Here is a 16,656-nt window from a genome sequence, read left to right as displayed (position 1 = left end):
CTGTTCTAAGTTTTCTTAGAAGCCCTGAAGATGGATGCAATTTTTACCCTCCTTAATATCCACAGGTGCATTTTACTTGCACCTGGTTACTTTTCTGTGTGGCATTTTGGTTATTTATGTGTATGAATTATCTCTGCTATAAGATATAAAGTTTATAGAGAAAAGATTCAGGTTTCCAGATTCCTATATGCAACATGCATCTAGCCAGGAGCTTGTAAATAATAAATGTTCAATGAATTCTTCTATTAAAGAAAGAGCAAAAATCATTTTCTGACAGAACATATCAAAACTCACATCTATCCGGTATTCCTGATTTCTCCAACTTTTCAATGCCCCACCAAATTGAATTATATCAGACACCAAATGTTTCACAATATTTTCCCTCAAGTATGATTTATTTAACAATCATATGTAATAGGAAATACAGAGAACTACAGTAGAATAAAAGCACAAGAATTGTAGCTTGTCAAGTTAAAAATTAAAACAGCTACTGGTTAAATAAAAAGGCGCATGAAATTGTTGAATATATGTTGTGGAGCTGAGGATAAAAATGCAAAGCAGGACATCCAAGATGCAGCGGCCTGACTCATTGACCCTCTCACCCATCCCTGGTGTTTGCAGGGGGATGGGCACTAGTAACCTCCACGCCCACTCCCTCTAGTCAGCACTAGTTAGTAGCCCTCTTGGAAGAAAAGAAAGAACAAGGGAAGTGAACAGGGGAGGAAAAGGAGGGAATGGAGAAAGGAGGGGAGATTAGAAAAGGAAAAAGCGTATCAACAGCGTGACAATTCTTCTGAAGTGGAGCGTGTTTTCTCCACTCCCTCTGGAAATTCAGTCACAGTGCTTTATAAGTTAAATAACCTGGGAAATTAGGTGAAAGCCCATATACAGACACTGATGAATTCATTATATTTCTCAATTTTTGTTTTCGTAACAAAGCCTATAGATCTTATCAATAGAAACAAAATAGACAAGTTTCCTATGACAATTGAGAAGCGATGTTTCAATTTACTTCTCCCTGGAGAGATTCTCTAGCTTTCCCGAAAGACAACTGGCTCAAATAAGAACAAAAGTAATTACACTTCCCAGATAGTCAGATTCTATTTTAAATGCAGAATATTTTCTAGCTGGTAAATAGCTACTTTTAAAAAGACTTTGAAAGCAGTAGTTATAATGTCTTCATAAATAGAAATAAAAAGTCCATTTTTTTAAAAGACAAAAAGTCACCATGATGTACATATCTATAAATTTCCCCCAACATATCATCGTAGATCAATTTGTACTGCTTACATTTAAAATATCAATTGCATTATAATGTCTATGATACAATTCAGTTATTTAGCTCAGTTCTACACAAGATTCAGGTGAAACAAAAATTAAGGACCTTATTCACAGAACATTTAAAAGCATTTTATGCACAGTCTATGCATAAATATATCTTAAATTAGAATGATGCATACCTAATATGCATATAGAATATGGCTTACACATTAAAGGAGATCTAAGTTGTGGGTTATAAAATCCCACCACTCAGACTTAAAAGCTTCTGATTCTATCAATTTCTAAAATATTGCTTAGCATCATGGAACCCAGGAAAAAAAGCAGGTGCAACAGAAAACTCATTGGATGGATGGACCCTCCTTCACTTTATTCTTTAATTGATGGCTACTCTTGTTTTTTTCCATTCAGTTTCTACCTTTCACAAAGACAGATTCATCGCAGGATCATCGACGTGTTCGCACAGTGAAAAGTTACAACACCTAATTGTGCTTGACTTTTCTTGTCAGGTAATAACAAATAAAAGTAGTTCTTCAGTTTGGAGCAAAGGAAGGGCTCTGCACATGCTCAGGCAAAACATGACAAGGAAGCAGAGTCTCTAAGAATTGCAGTTCGTTTCTTGTAGGAAAATTATAAAGTCACACCCAATACTATTATCTTATTATCTGTACAGAAAAGTGTGGGCTTCCATCTTCATAGATATTTTTGAGTACAGACACACACACACACACACACACACACACACACACACACACTTCTTGTCACTTATCCCTTGGCCTGTAATATATTTTGTTGTGTCCTAATGGGATCAACACCCCAGAAGGCAAATTCCATTCTGAGCACTAACATCTGTTTCCAAAAATGGCTGGAGGTTCTTGTTATCCCAGAGCGTAGGTAATGTGTGACTTGCATTGTGATGACGCCCGTGTGGGTGACGTATCAGTGCTCTGAAACCACAGAGATGGAGGCAAGTTGGTCCAGTGCTTCCAGGGACAGGTTTCACTGCAGTTTCCCAGCTTGACAGTTACAACGAAGTGGTCATTAGGTTGTGGGACCAGGGTAAAGCTCCAGTGTCATCATGGGGCTTCAACCACAGCTTCTGAACAGCTCCACCCCTCATGCTGTTCCCGTGTATTTAAAAGAGGGACAATCTAGCCTGTTCTTCAGAGCTACAAAAAAATTTTTGCCCCTAATTTTGTTTTGCTTTCCTTTTACTTAAAACCTTGAAATATTTGTAATTACACAACTCTGCATAAAACAATACATATGAAAGTTAATTTTAAAAATGCCTCATCTTTTGCACATGTATCACATAGTCACCTATACTATTACCGGTTCAAAGTGATGACAATTTTAAACTATCCAACTTTTGTCTTAAAAATTTCCTTAACTTGATTGAAAAAGCTGGATGAAAACAACCAACACATTTCCTCCAAGACTGTCTTTTGGAGGAAAGACAATGGCAGAAGCACTGACCAAGAAAAATGGCAACTTTGAATGTGTTTGTTTGGCCAGAGTTACTAGCTCAGAATTTATGTTCTTCTTATTAGTTCCTTATATAGGAGTCCATTAAAATGGCTGGATCCACGTGTGTGTTGAAAAGGAGAACATCGCTTTGTGGAAAGTTGAGGATTTAGGATGTTTTTGTCCCGTTCTCATTATCCTGAAATAAAATCTAAATGAAAATGAAGATCATGTTTTAGTCATATACATGCATCAATTACTGTGTGGTAATATCACATTGGGCTTCATATACCTTGTCAGAAATAAAGGATTTATCAGTATATAGTATATATTTGTTTTATACCCATTGGAATTCCTGTTATTTCGTGTGTGTGTGTGTGTGTGTGTGTGTGTGTGTGTGTGTGTGTATGTTTTATTTCTTTAATTCCAGCAAAAATTTGGATTCCTTGGGTCAGAAGTCACAAACTCAAGTAGCTAAAAACAAGCCTGGAAGGCAGTATAAATGAGGTAAGTGGGCCTGTGTGAATGTGAAACCAGTAGAGTCACAAGGACTGTGGTGAACTAATGAGCGTAAGTCCTGCTTAAAGATATTCAAAAAGATATTTCAAATCAGTGTGGAAGTCAAACAAAGCAAATGCAAAACTAAATCTAGACCACAACACATTAGGTTCTGACCTCTTCTTGGATAGTACTCTCAACATTAAAGGGAACACTTCCCTCCCAATGAGTACCAAATCTGATATTGGTTTGCTTTTGAAGTGCCAGAAACCTCTGATATATCCTTCAAAGAAGACAGTATAATAAATTATATGTCCACACCTTTTAAAATCTTTTGAAATAATAAAGCAGCAATGCATTGTACATCCAATTCCAATCTCATTCACTTGAATTAACAAAATCATTTTCAAAAAGTAAGCAAAACAAAATAGTTTTGTGGATAGAAATTTCTTAGAAATAGTAGCGAAGTTATACAACAGTGTTACAAGTAGATTTCAAAGGTTGATTTCTTGCTCTAAGTGTAGTGTTGCACATTGATTTATGGGGCTTCATCATGGTGCACGTTGAATTAGACGTGTTTCCTGGGAAAGTATCTCATACTGGGGCCCACACACTGAGAATGCAGCAGGCAATGGCTCTCAGAGATATAGCCAGGCTTCCATAAGATGTAAATTTTCCATGATGGCTGCCAGTGAAAGAGTAGCTATAGGTCACAAAGAAGGTGTGGTTAATATGCAAACTAGGAGCCTGTAGGCAAAATCTGACCTTCACACATATTTATTTTGGTCTACATAGTGTTTCAAAAAGTTTTTGAGTCAACATTAAAAATGGAAAGATTTTTTCCTAATTAGTGCATGGTGAAAATATGTTGGATGCAAAGACTGGCTAGCTGCAGCCTTTAGTCAGGTGTGCTGTGCCCTTTCTAGAAGTTTCCAAGGCTGACCACTGCTCTCACCTTTCAGACAGTGGGCCTGAGTCATAGTTATCAGTTGTCACCACTCCTGTTGGTTTTTTACTTCCTTTATATTAGAGACCTGCCTATTTCTTGAAGGCATATAAATTTCACCTATTGAAGGCCATGATTTCTGGAAGACTGTGCTCCAAAGGCAGAGTTTTCTCCAATTGAGAGGAAAACTACAGGATTTAGTTAGTGCTGATGGAAAAAAAAAATGTCTAACAGCTTGCCTGAGTTTAAATACCACTGTTTAGTTTGAGTGGGTCTCAAATCTTTCCAGCTTTGGAGCCTTTTTAGTTGAAAAACAAAAAAAGAGGCTTCAGTAACTTCCAGTTGAATCCCATTGAAGTCTTTTACTGATGAGATGCCAGAATTTTATAGATAATTTTTTTTTTGCCTGAGACATCTTCACAGCTTAAATAGTCAGCTTTACAAATGTACTGGTGACCTGTGTTTCCTACACACAATTTTTGGAAAATGTTCATAAATATTCCAGTTCCATATCATAAATACATAAGAAATGCTGATTTTTAACTTTTTTCTTTTGAAGCTACTTAGTGTGCACTGGTCATCGAGTAGGAATGAAGACTCTTGCTTAATTTTGTTTCACTCAGTTTTCTAATGGAATTTATTTGACAGAAACCTTTTTGTACTTACAACATCTATAAATACTCCACTGAATTTAGTTTTTCCTAAAACATACTTTGAGGGTATGTTGTATGTCATCAGAACTTAAGGACTCTTCTGAAACAGCTGTGAGCTCTAAAGTAATAAATTTATAGTTTGGATGGAGGGATGAAAAGAAATTGCTGTAGCTAATATGAGACAATATGTTAAAATTGTTAAATGTAGACATACATCGGTTTTAGTTGCTGAACACCCACTTTGTGGGCTTGATATCTACCCAAGCTTCATATGTAAAATAGGAATCACAACCACCGACTCTGAAATTGTTAAGAGAACTAAGTGAGATACTATATATGTAAGATGTTGATCACAGTGACGGACACTTGATAGTTGGTATTAAGGAAACTGTTATCAAGAAAAGACAGTCTTACAACCAACTCAAGAATACTGAGAGATAAATCATCTTAAAATCTAACCACAGTTTAACTCTTTCATATCTAAAGCAACATGTGAGGAGCTACTGATAACATTTCAACGACTTGGTATATGGCACTCAGCATTTTCTCTCTTGCGGCCATCACCCCCAAGAACAGGACTCATTATAGCACGTGGGGTTTGTTTCTTACTTAAAAAGTAAAAGGAAACACTAAGACATCTCCACTATAATTACACAACCTTCCCTTCTAACAGCTTGCACTTCCTCTGTAGGCCCAAGACAATGGTTCTCAACTATAGTGTACAGAATTACCAACAGACGGGATTATTAAAAATTCAGATTTCCAAGGCATCATTCCCAGAGTTATAATTCAACCTATGATTTAGTAGATCAAAATCAGACCCCAGAAGCTGAATTAAAAAAACACTGATGCAAACAAATGTCTATAGATTTTAGCAAATATTGATGTCTGTTTCATAATATGTACTTGCCTTGTTATCACCCAATGTGAACATTCATATTTCCTACGTGAAGTAGGAAGAGAAATCAGGATTAAACCTCTCCACAGCCTCCAGATTATTAATTTAAAGGATTAAAAGGTCTCACTAAGTATAATTTTTATTGATGAACAAATTAAATTCTTTGAAAAAATAAATATTTAAGATTTTGCTTCAGAAAACAGGAGAAACTTTTTCTTTTTAAAGATTCCAGGAGGGCATTGAAATAAGGTAACTTTGCCTCTAATGATATCTACAAGCCATTCATTTCAAAAATTATGTTTCTTGCCTAAAAAATAAAATTACCTCTCATGTTTAACATGACAGAAGCCTTTAAGGTATTTCAAACCTATGAGTGTGTATCAGCATGTTTTTCCTCAGCATTTACTAGGTCTTCTGAGTTCTTATGAAGATCAGGTTCACCTAAAACACAAGCAAACAGATGAACGGAAACAAAATAAGCCTGTGGAAAAAAAACCTCATGAAGTCAGGAATCTGAAGCAAATAGTGAGTGTTGAAGACTCCATTTTGCAATGGGTTTTGTGGCACATTTCTCCACGGTTACCAAACACGTTCTTTTCAGACTGTGCATTTAAAGAGCACAGCAGGTCACACTGTGGTAGTTACACAACGTCATGAAGTTGTAGTTTAATCTGGTAATACAGAACTGAAACTCATGAGACATGCTTAAACATCTACTAAGTCAAACATAAAAATTGTGCATGTTTTTTTCTTGATATTTTTAAATCAAAACATGTTGTTTCAAACAACCCTTCTACTGATCAGTGTCCTTTACCATACATGGCGTAGTTGCTAAGAATTTGAACACATGACTATTACAGAATAGTAATTTTTAAGATAAGACATGATCTGCCAAAACAAACTAATGGAATTTACAGTCTCTGAATCACTCACCATTTATATATACCTTGAAGAAAAAAATTAACATGGAAAATATGCCAACATTTCTAAAGAGGTTGCCTAGAATCTAATCTATCAAAAATAAAAACATAAAGCAGAAATGTACAGATAAAAGAGTCTTATTATATGGAAAAGAAAGTAAATAAAATAACCAATTTCAATTTTGAGCCAATTACTCAAAATACCTTAATATTCAGGAAATAGTCATATATGATGGCATGTTCTTTCTATTTGAACTTAGATAAAAAATATACTAACAAGTTAAGCATCACACCAGTTATCTTTGAGATAATTCCTTTTATATATACTGTAAGACTGTGTCATCTCAGTTGCAACAGATTTTTTATTGAGGTTATAAAATTAATGAACATATAAGATTTATGGGGTGTTTTCATGAAGCAAAATTATTTTGTCTCCTGCTTTCTTTTTAAAACACTCAAAAAGGGAAAGTTATCTTCTGTCCCAGGATGAAATTTTCAGGTAGTGTCATGACTTTTGCAATCATTCTTGCATAATATAAACATTGCCTGATCACGTGAAGTCGCCCAAGTCTTAACCAACATTAGAAAGTCTTGTCACCTATATTGCACATCAATCTTAAAACAAAGATCAAACAAAGATCATAGAAGATCCCTTTCCAACCTTGAGTTTGTGGCAGAGTCCAGAAATGGTGTGCGTTTGGGGACACATGGTTGGTATTTCTTTCTGGGTCATTCTTCCCCAATTGGCCACCTTAACTCCTGAGCTGGAGCAAGCGAGAGAAAGGGCTGAGAGGAAAAGCCAAGCTCCTACTCGACCAGCACACTGTAGGATGGCTCCACACTCACTAGACCTGGCAGGTGTTGAAAACTAATTCTTCTATGAGCACATTCATGGGCTCTTCAGGGACTCTTTGCCAGGGACCATGGCTGGAGACATCTCACCACCTTGCAATGGGCACATGAAACTCTGGTTATTTACAATGTTGACAGCCCCCTGGAAATTTATAGTTGCATCTTTAGCTTCCGTGTGCTAAGGTCCTTTCATCCTTCCAAATAGGGATGGGCCACATCTGAATCACATGAAACACTCACGAAGCAACTGTTGCCATAAATTACTTGAGGAAAGACTGAAACCTACATAGATTCCCCTCATTTGGCTCATCTGTCACCAGCTAACCCTTTAGATCTCATGTTTAAACGAAACTCCATTCCCAATATCTCCTGAGGGTCCTGGTGCAGCTCTCTTCTCTTGATTTGACGTAGAGGGAAGCATTTCTACACCTCTCCCAATAGCTGATAGCTTGTTAAAGAAATTCTACTCGCAAATCCTTTTTCAACCATTAACAACCTGACCCTTTCATTTGTTTGAGTTGGGTAAGGATTATAAGCATCCTATAATTGGCTTTGAATCTTCTTTGAAATTCCTATCTCACAGGTTTTATTTCTGACATTTTAGACTCATGGCTTAAACTTCTGATTTAGTATTCTGTTACTTAGGACTAAATTAGAACAGAACAGAATGAAAAGAACAGGCTGAATTAAAAGAGGAATATAAGTAATTCTCTGGTTCTCAAAATTTTGAGAAAAACTTTTACAATGGGCAAAAAACACTAAGGAAAAGGAACTTACCAGTAATGAAAGTGGATATGGAACAAAATCACCAAATGGTAACAATACAGCAATTACAAGCTAAAATTCTTGTTAAAACCAGTCTATATGTATTCTAACATGAATGTGTTGTTATATTATTTGTTTATTAAATCATATGTGATCTAGGTAACAAAGAGTATAAATTAATGAGTAAGAATGACAAATTTTATTATTATTAATAATAATATTAACAGCAGCAGCAAAAAGAGTAGTTAACATTTAGGGAATATTTACTCTGTGCTAAGCACTATGCTAAATGCTTCATACATTTTATCATTTAATCTCCCCAACAATTTTTATTACCCAAGTTTATATATCAGCTAAGGAGCAGAGCTAGGCATTCAACCCCAGAGTCATGTACTTCACTACTAAACCAAAGGGTTTGGTTGCACAGTGCTAACTCCCAGACCCAAAGGGGCAAATTTCTATTGGATTTGAAAGAGTGAAAGCATTCCTTGTTGCCTAAACAACAATGGCAAAGGTTCAAGTTGAGAAGTGTAAACATGCTATTTTTCATCTTCCTGCTCTGACAAGCTATTAGGATTCAAAATTCAGTTCTTCAGAGATGAATAATTTGATAGCAAGAATTGTGAGAAGCATTTTCTAAAGAATAAAACTCTTTTTACTGCCACTCTGTGTAGTAAAACCTACAGTAGGAGACAGACTAAGAAGGACTCAGATGCCAAATCCTATATTCAGGGGAATTTCAAAGCAAAGTGCTGCAAGAAAGAATCAAATGTTTTCTTGCTATACCATGGAGGAGAGATAATAGAGATTTGTGACTCCAGGAGCAATGAGAAAGTATTCAATTTAAAATTCAACACAAATATGTGACTGAGGTGCCTATTCTTAAAAAACCAAAAGTTGTAAATTAGTGAAAACCCTATTATAATTTTTGTCTTGATGATTTCCAACTCTCCACCCTGCAACACTATAGTCAACCATCCACTGTAGATGTTAAGGATCTCAAATTGCACTGTTTTCCCTGCATATTCATCCACACCAAGAGCAATGAATTGTTTCTAACCTAAAGACTGCAAACATCACAAGTTTCCTAATTTTTAGTGTTTATGATCCAATTCTTTAGTGAAGAGAAGACTGTTTTTGTATGAGTTTCCATCTAGAGAAGAGTCAGGAAAGCGTATGTCCTTTGATTCTGTTCTTCATTTTTCCCATGGAGACAAAAACCACTTGAATCTACGTCAAGCTGAATACATAATTATCAGCAATTAGATACCTGCTAAGAAAGCATATTCGGCAAATATTGGTGGTATGCATATTCCAAAATTCTAGGAGTCTTTAGATGTCCCTGATAATAGACTATAAACATTATTTGACAAATTTGTAGACTGGTTGAATTGGGGATACCAAAACCCCAAACAAGTAATTTTTTCCTCCATCTTACTTAGCTTTAAGTCATAAGTCTTAGAGGGCTTAGTTGGTAGCTATCTTGATTAAGGTTCAAAAATCAGCCAAAATAGAAATCAGTCTCACATATCTAGCTATCCTTTAACCTGGGATGAAAAAGGCTAGTGTTCTTTAAAAATGCCTTCCATGCTACTTTCTTTCCTCTCCTATGTACATGCTCCTATCTAACTTAGGCTGGCTATGATGAGAGGCTATTTGAAAGGATGTGTGAAGAGTGTCTCATCTACTTGTAGTTTTTTTTTTCTTTAAGTAGTAGTGAAATAAATTGCTTCTCTTGGTCATAATGCAAATTGCTCCTATTAAAGTACACTTATAAATTGTAAATACATGCTTTAAAATAAAAGCACTTTAAGCAATTAGTCACACAGCACTTTATTGATCCACAACATTTAGCTAGAATTGTGGGGAGTAGTACGATCTCTAATCTATAAAGACTCATATAACAGGATTAGCCTCATGATGGAGATGAATTTATTTAAAATAAATCATAGGTGCTTTATCATTTCTACATTACTAATGCCAAAACTATTATCTTATTCTTGTTGAATTCCTTTGATGAGATTTCTATTTCTTACCAATGTCTCTGGGTTTTTTTTAATCAGCAGACTTGCTCCGCATATGTTATAGAAGCCTAGCCCAAGATGGAAGGATGGGAACGTAGGACTCTTCTGAACGAATCCCACGTCCAGAGTAATGAGTTTATTGTACTGAATTCTTTACTTCCACAAAAATTTCCTGATACAAATAAAAATTAGTCAAAGCTTCCAAGCTTACTCACTACCAATTGTCTTGCTAAAGAATGGGCCTAGGTTGGGTTTTGAAGAGGTTATGGAAATGAAGTTTGAACATCAGATTTTTTGTTTTCACCATTTCTTCTTGAAGGCTTATATTTTAAACTTTAACTGAAGAGATCTCTTGGATTATTTTTTATTTTCCTTATTTTTTCATAATTTCTTCATAGAAATTAAATATATGTAAAAAAAGATACAAAATTTCAGCTATAAATCTTTTTTTGCATGATTTCTAGGAAATCCCTAGATTCCTATAGTTAACAAGGGAACATTATATTAGCCAAACCATGAGCAAGAGTCCCAGAAGGAGTAAACTCAGAATTGAAGAATAATTCATCTAAACTCAGGCATACTTTGAGGAGTAAAAATATTAATGTTAATAGATTCTTTTAGGAAAGAAGTGAATTGCTGTAAACTAAGTTTGTTGGGTTAGCTAAAATCTTCTTCTTCTTCTTCTTCTTCTTCTTCTTCTTCTTCTTCTTCATTTTTGGGGCCTTTAGGTCTGCAGGATACTTAAAAAAAATTTTTTTTTCTTAAAAGGTTGTATGCCAAGAAAAAATAAAGGCAAGTAACTTAAGTGGCAGAATCCTCAACAGAAAGTATTTAGATAAAGTTTGTTCATGTTCAGCTTTTCCAATTGGGCCACTATACCCACCATTCAGAATAAGCCACTTCATTCCTTCACTCACTCCTGCAGAAAACTGGTTGAATTTGAGACATACTCTGGAGAGATACTCTATAGATAATTTTGATGGATTAATTAATAATGGAAAGGTGAGGGGCATCTGGGTGGCTCAGTCAATTACATGTCTTTGGTTCAGGTGTTGATCTCATGGTTTGTGAGTTTGAGCCCTGCTTCGAGCTTTGTGCTGACAGCTTGGAGCCTGGAGCCTGCTTCAGATTCTGTGTTTCCCTCTCTCTCTGCCTCTCCCCCACTCATGCTCTGTCTCTCTCTCAAAAATAAATAAACAAAAGTTACAGAGAGGGAAGGAGGCAAACCATAAGAGACTCTTAAATACTGAGAACAAACTGAGGGTTGATGGGGGGTGGGGGGGAGGGGAAAGTGGGTGATGGGCATTGAGGAGGGCACCTGTTGGGATGAGCACTGGGTGTTGTATGGAAACCAATTAGACAATAAATTTCATATAAAAATAAATAAATAAACATTAAAATAAAAAAAAAATGGAAAGGTAATAGAAGAGTCAAGATCAAATCACCATACATCAATTCACTTGATATTTTAAAAAAGATTTTACTTTTAAGCAATCTATACACCCAGTGTGGGACTTGAACTCACAACCCTGAGATCAAGAGTTGTATGCGCTACCTACTGAGTCATCCACTTGATTGATGGAATTGATCCACTGCATATTTTCTCATGAGTTAAGCTTTATCTCATATCAAATTGTTATGATCAAGCAGTGTTTTCCCATAATATACTTCTTTAAGGAAGCCTTCTATAAGATCTCCATGTAGTTTGGAGGCACATATATGAGCCCAGGAGAGTAATAACAATTACTGTAGAAAACACTAAGTTCTAAATACTTTATATGTATAAACTCATCTAATCTTCACAATAGCTCTTGAGATAGACATAAGTTTTCTGATCCTCACTTTAAAAACTGCAAATTGAAACAGAGAGATTAAGTAACTTGCTCAAGGTTACATAGCAAGTAAGTGATGGGACCAGAATTGAATAGATAGTCGAGGCCCAGAGTTCTAGATCCTAACTGTACACTATGCAGCTTTCCTGGGTATAGTTTATTTAATAGCCGCTATGTTTTTGTGTTTCCTTAGTATGAGTTTATGCCTTATCTTTGAAATTAAATATCATGGTAAATTATAGCCTTTTTTTCCAAAGGCAGAGACAGAGAATAAGAATAAAAAAATGTCTTCGTGAAAATATGTTCTTCAATATTAAACACAAGGACAGTCTCAGCTAACTAATTAATTGGGGTGTTCCCACTAGTCAACTACAATTAACCATTAGGTCAACTGTTAAGGAATCACAGTAAAGAAAGTATATAAGAGCAGTTTTAAAAAACAACAGGTTTTTCAGGGTGGAAATAACTGGGCTAATCTGACAAATGGAATTATATATTGTACAAGTCATTCTCAAATCCCCCCCCGAAAAAACAGTATATGAAGCCATTTTACTCTTGCTGTTCACTCCTACTATAATGCAAACACTTTTCAAAAATATCTGTCCCTTAAAATTTTTATCAGTCATGTTTATTTAATGGCAGAGAACTATTAAGACATTTGTTCAGAAAAATGGTAGAATTAATTAAAAAACACAATGAGTTTATGGAAGTCACATTACCTTTATATTACCTAAATACTTGATGTTTTAGAAAAGGGACATCAAAGTGAAAATACAAGCTTTATTGCAGATGACACAGTGATTAGATGCTCAAAGAAAATTTATTGACACTCAACATATTATCTCAGTAAGGAGAAATGCTACAAAATGTCATTTAAACCAATATTTGAAAGCATGAAGATGCTGGGGTAGCCATAGCAGTTGAACTATGTCAACCAAAGAATTTGTAGCTTTTATTTATGTGGTTAGTGATGCCACTTGTGCAATCTGCAAAAAAACAGGTTCTTTTTCTCTCACAGGGCCAGGTAAATTTCCAGCAGTGGAATGAAATCTCCAAGTCTTTTGGTCACATTAGAGCTGCCACCATATGTGAGGTATTGTTTAAGGATGTTTACTGATCAGGAAAAGTTAATGCTTTGAATTGATTTTTGCTTCTGAAAAAAAAGGATACTCATTTAAAAAACCTTGAGACAATATTATCTAAGAGTTGGAATAATTAAACTGTACCTTAGCATTTATAATTATCCATGTTTGTAGGAATTGTGGAAAAATTAAGAAGATAAATATAATTGATATTTTTTCTTAATTTTCAATATATTTTACTTTTGCTCCTAAAACCTTTTGTGACTTTTGCATTCATCAGTTGTGATACTCAAATGATTCTTTTTTCGTTTACTTTTTTTTAGTTTTTTAATTTTTTTTAATTATATATATATATAGAGAGAGAGTCAGAGCATGAGTAGGGGAGGGGCAGAGAGAGAGGGAGACACAGAATCCTGAAACAGGCTCCAGGCTCTGAGCTGTCAGCACAGAGCCCAACATGGGGCTCGAACCCATGAACTGCGAGATCATGACCTGAGTTGAAGTCAGACATTGAACTGACTGAGCCACCCAGCACCCCCCCCCACCTTTTTTTCTATTTCAACTTATTTTTTTTTCACCATTTGATTTATTGCCTAAAAAGCCGGGGTTCTAAAGGAGCTCAATTCTAGTTGATTTCAAGTAGAGCAGATACCCTCCGAATCTAATAAGAAGCTATCTTGAAGGACATTAATATTGTCTACTAACAAATAGTATACAAGTATTAGGATATAGGACTATATTATATAAAGAAATAATATGGAATCTGTGACTTATTTTAAAAATAAAAAATATAATTATACTTCCTTTTCTTTTATCTTCTTCCTAGTAATGTATTTTAATAATCCTAACAAAAAATCAAATTCTTTGAAGAAATAGAGTTAGAGGGACCAATGCCCTTATGTAGGTAATAACTTAACTTTCAGGTACAACTGCATTCTATCAATCCTTAATCTACTGAGAAAGCATTGAGAAAATCATTAAGCTTTTCTTATGTGTGTATCTCATAAGTTATGGTCATGTACAATATAATCCTATTTTTTATAATTTAATATAAATATCATAAGTAATTTCCTTAACTCAGAAACATTTGGTAAGCTCATACACACTATGACAAAGTATAGGAAGACATTTTTGGCTGAATATGGGTTTCAGAACAATTCTTAACTCATTGGAGGTTAAGTTTCTTCCCTTTACTATTTATAAGACTTTATATTGACTATGTCTCTAGTTTAGGAGAGTTATAGAAATATATTTTTAAGGAAAAGAATATCGTACACTGAAAACATATACTGAAACATAGACACTGACATAGGACTTATATTTATTCATTTGTATATAAATGCAGCATAAACTGTGTATGAACCAATATATGTCCTAAATTCTGAGTGATCCAACTAAAATGATGGTAAAGACAGAATTAGCTGAAATTGTTAAGCATAACAATGAAATAGTGCTCAAGAAAGAAAAACAAATGCTTTGTAATACTCACTAAGGACCATCAGAGTGCCCTTAACAAAACGAAAAGAACAAGAGGCGTGCCTTGGATGGAGAGGATCAGTGGAACCGTCTGGAAATAACTTCTTATATCCTGACTACATCCAACTATGGATAAAATCTCAAAGTTGCCCCAAGATAAATCGGCTTCATTTCCAAATTAAGTAAAGAGCACATCATACCACTTGTGCTCCTACCAATACAGATCTCACCTCTGCTTGTACTCATCCCAGTACCCAGGTGAAACCATTTCTTCATCATCCCTGAGCCAGCTCATAATCACTAGAGATGCAAGCCTGCTCCTTCCACCTTCCTTCTAACTTCTATTGTCCATGTAAATACAAGCGGAGAGTTCACACACTCTTCAACAATATCATTTTAAAGTGCCCCTAAGTTCTGCCGCTGTTACAGTTTCTCTATCAACTAACAGGTTGGGCAAGACTTCTGCTCTGGAAGAAAATTTAGAAAATGTAAATAAACCAACCTGTCACAACCAGCTTCTAGAGGATGATCTAGAAACTATCCAGAAGGTTACTGGCTTTGATTTGAGATGAATGAAGCACAAATCCCAGTCTTTTCCAAAACTAAGTGTATGGATTTAGACAATTTAAGTTCTCTGAGCCACAGTTTTATCAGAGTACAACTCCTACCTTGTGAGGTTGCTGTAATAAATGTATAAATGACCCATGGGAAGGTAAATAATGTAAAATTTCACTCCCAAATTCATAATTTCCAACATTTTAAAACAAAAATGTCTATGGGATATAAGTACACATTTGAAAGCTCATGGGATCAGTTGTGTTGAGATAAAAATTATGCTACTCTGGGGTAAGTTTTCACAAAAAGTTGTTACTTCTTTCTGGATTTACTACTGTCATGATACTATTTTCTGTGTATTATATGAAACTGAAAAGGAATGAGGAAGATCCATATGTAATATGTGTACAAACCTGTAATTTGGACAATTTACATGCCCCTCACAGACCTCAGTTTTCACATTGGTAAAATGGTGATAGTACCTAAATCACAGGGCTGTTTGGGGCGCCTGGGTGGCTCAGTCTGTTAAGCATCTGACTTCAGTTCAGGTCATGATCTCACGGTTTATGGGTTTGAGCCCCACATCAAACTCTATGCTGACAGCTCAGAGCCTGGAGCCTGCTTCAGATTCTGTCTTCCTCTCTCTCTGTCCCTCTCTCACTTGCCTTCTGTCTGTCTCTCTCTCTCTCAAAAAAAAAAATAACATTAAAAAAAATTTAAAAAAAAAGAACTCAGTATATTGTCTGGCAAATAAATGTGTACTTAGTAGGAAAGGAATCTGCATTCTCTTTAGCATTAATACCAACATGATTACAAAAATCACTTACCATATATACTGTAATATACAATATTGCATTTTAAGATATTTCAAATATAAAGAACAAATATAAAGTTTAATAATGAACCTATCAATATATTAAAATGTCATGTTAATCAAAATGTAAATTTTATCTTTCAAAAATTTTAATACTTTCCCATCATTTTTAAATATTTCCTTATTTCTGGTGGGAAAATCTTTCAATTTTGTGTTTTAATTTTTCAAGCAATATTACAAGACCTATTTTGGAAAACTTTTTGTTTCCTGTTGAGAAATCTATGACATTTTCTAGCAAAATTGATTTTAAATGAACCTGTTTGACTAAAATATTATATATTCAATACATTTCAAATAAATTATAAAATGTGCAAAGATAAGAAAATATTTAACTTATTAGTAACTCATATGATGATCTGCTGGTTACAAAGGAAGGCATAGATACAGTGATTAAGGTTTTAAAAAATGTCCTGATGCTGATAGGAAATAAAGCTTTTTATAGGAATGCTAATGAAGTTGAAGCCTCTAACTGAACCATGGTCATCTGAGACATGCCTAGGCATGTGTGAAGAACTATAGATATCATTTTAGACCGATAG

At 34.9% G+C, this 16,656-nt stretch overlaps 1 protein-coding gene across 11 annotated transcripts in view; it reads right to left on the bottom strand.

Annotated features, from left to right (window-relative positions):
- Positions 1-366: 366 nt before the first annotated feature.
- Positions 367-16,656, bottom strand: part of PDE1A (phosphodiesterase 1A) — a 327,820-nt gene continuing 311,530 nt past the window's right edge. For all 11 annotated transcript variants that reach the window (XM_078451127.2, XM_078451124.2, XM_078451125.2 and 8 more), the window contains 2 exons: positions 6,062-6,178; positions 367-2,953 (listed from right to left, as the gene is read on the bottom strand). In XM_078451127.2, coding sequence (XP_078307253.2) covers positions 6,105-6,178 — 74 coding nt within the window. In that variant the 3' untranslated portion in view covers positions 367-2,953; positions 6,062-6,104. The remainder of the gene's footprint in view (positions 2,954-6,061; positions 6,179-16,656) is intronic.

Source organism: Panthera onca, chromosome C1 (genome assembly GCF_046562875.1).
Source record: "Panthera onca isolate mPanOnc1 chromosome C1, mPanOnc1 haplotype 2, whole genome shotgun sequence".
Lineage (NCBI taxonomy): Eukaryota > Metazoa > Chordata > Mammalia > Carnivora > Felidae > Panthera > Panthera onca.
Note: the sequence above shows the minus strand (reverse complement) of the source record. Positions and strands in the feature narration are given on the sequence as shown.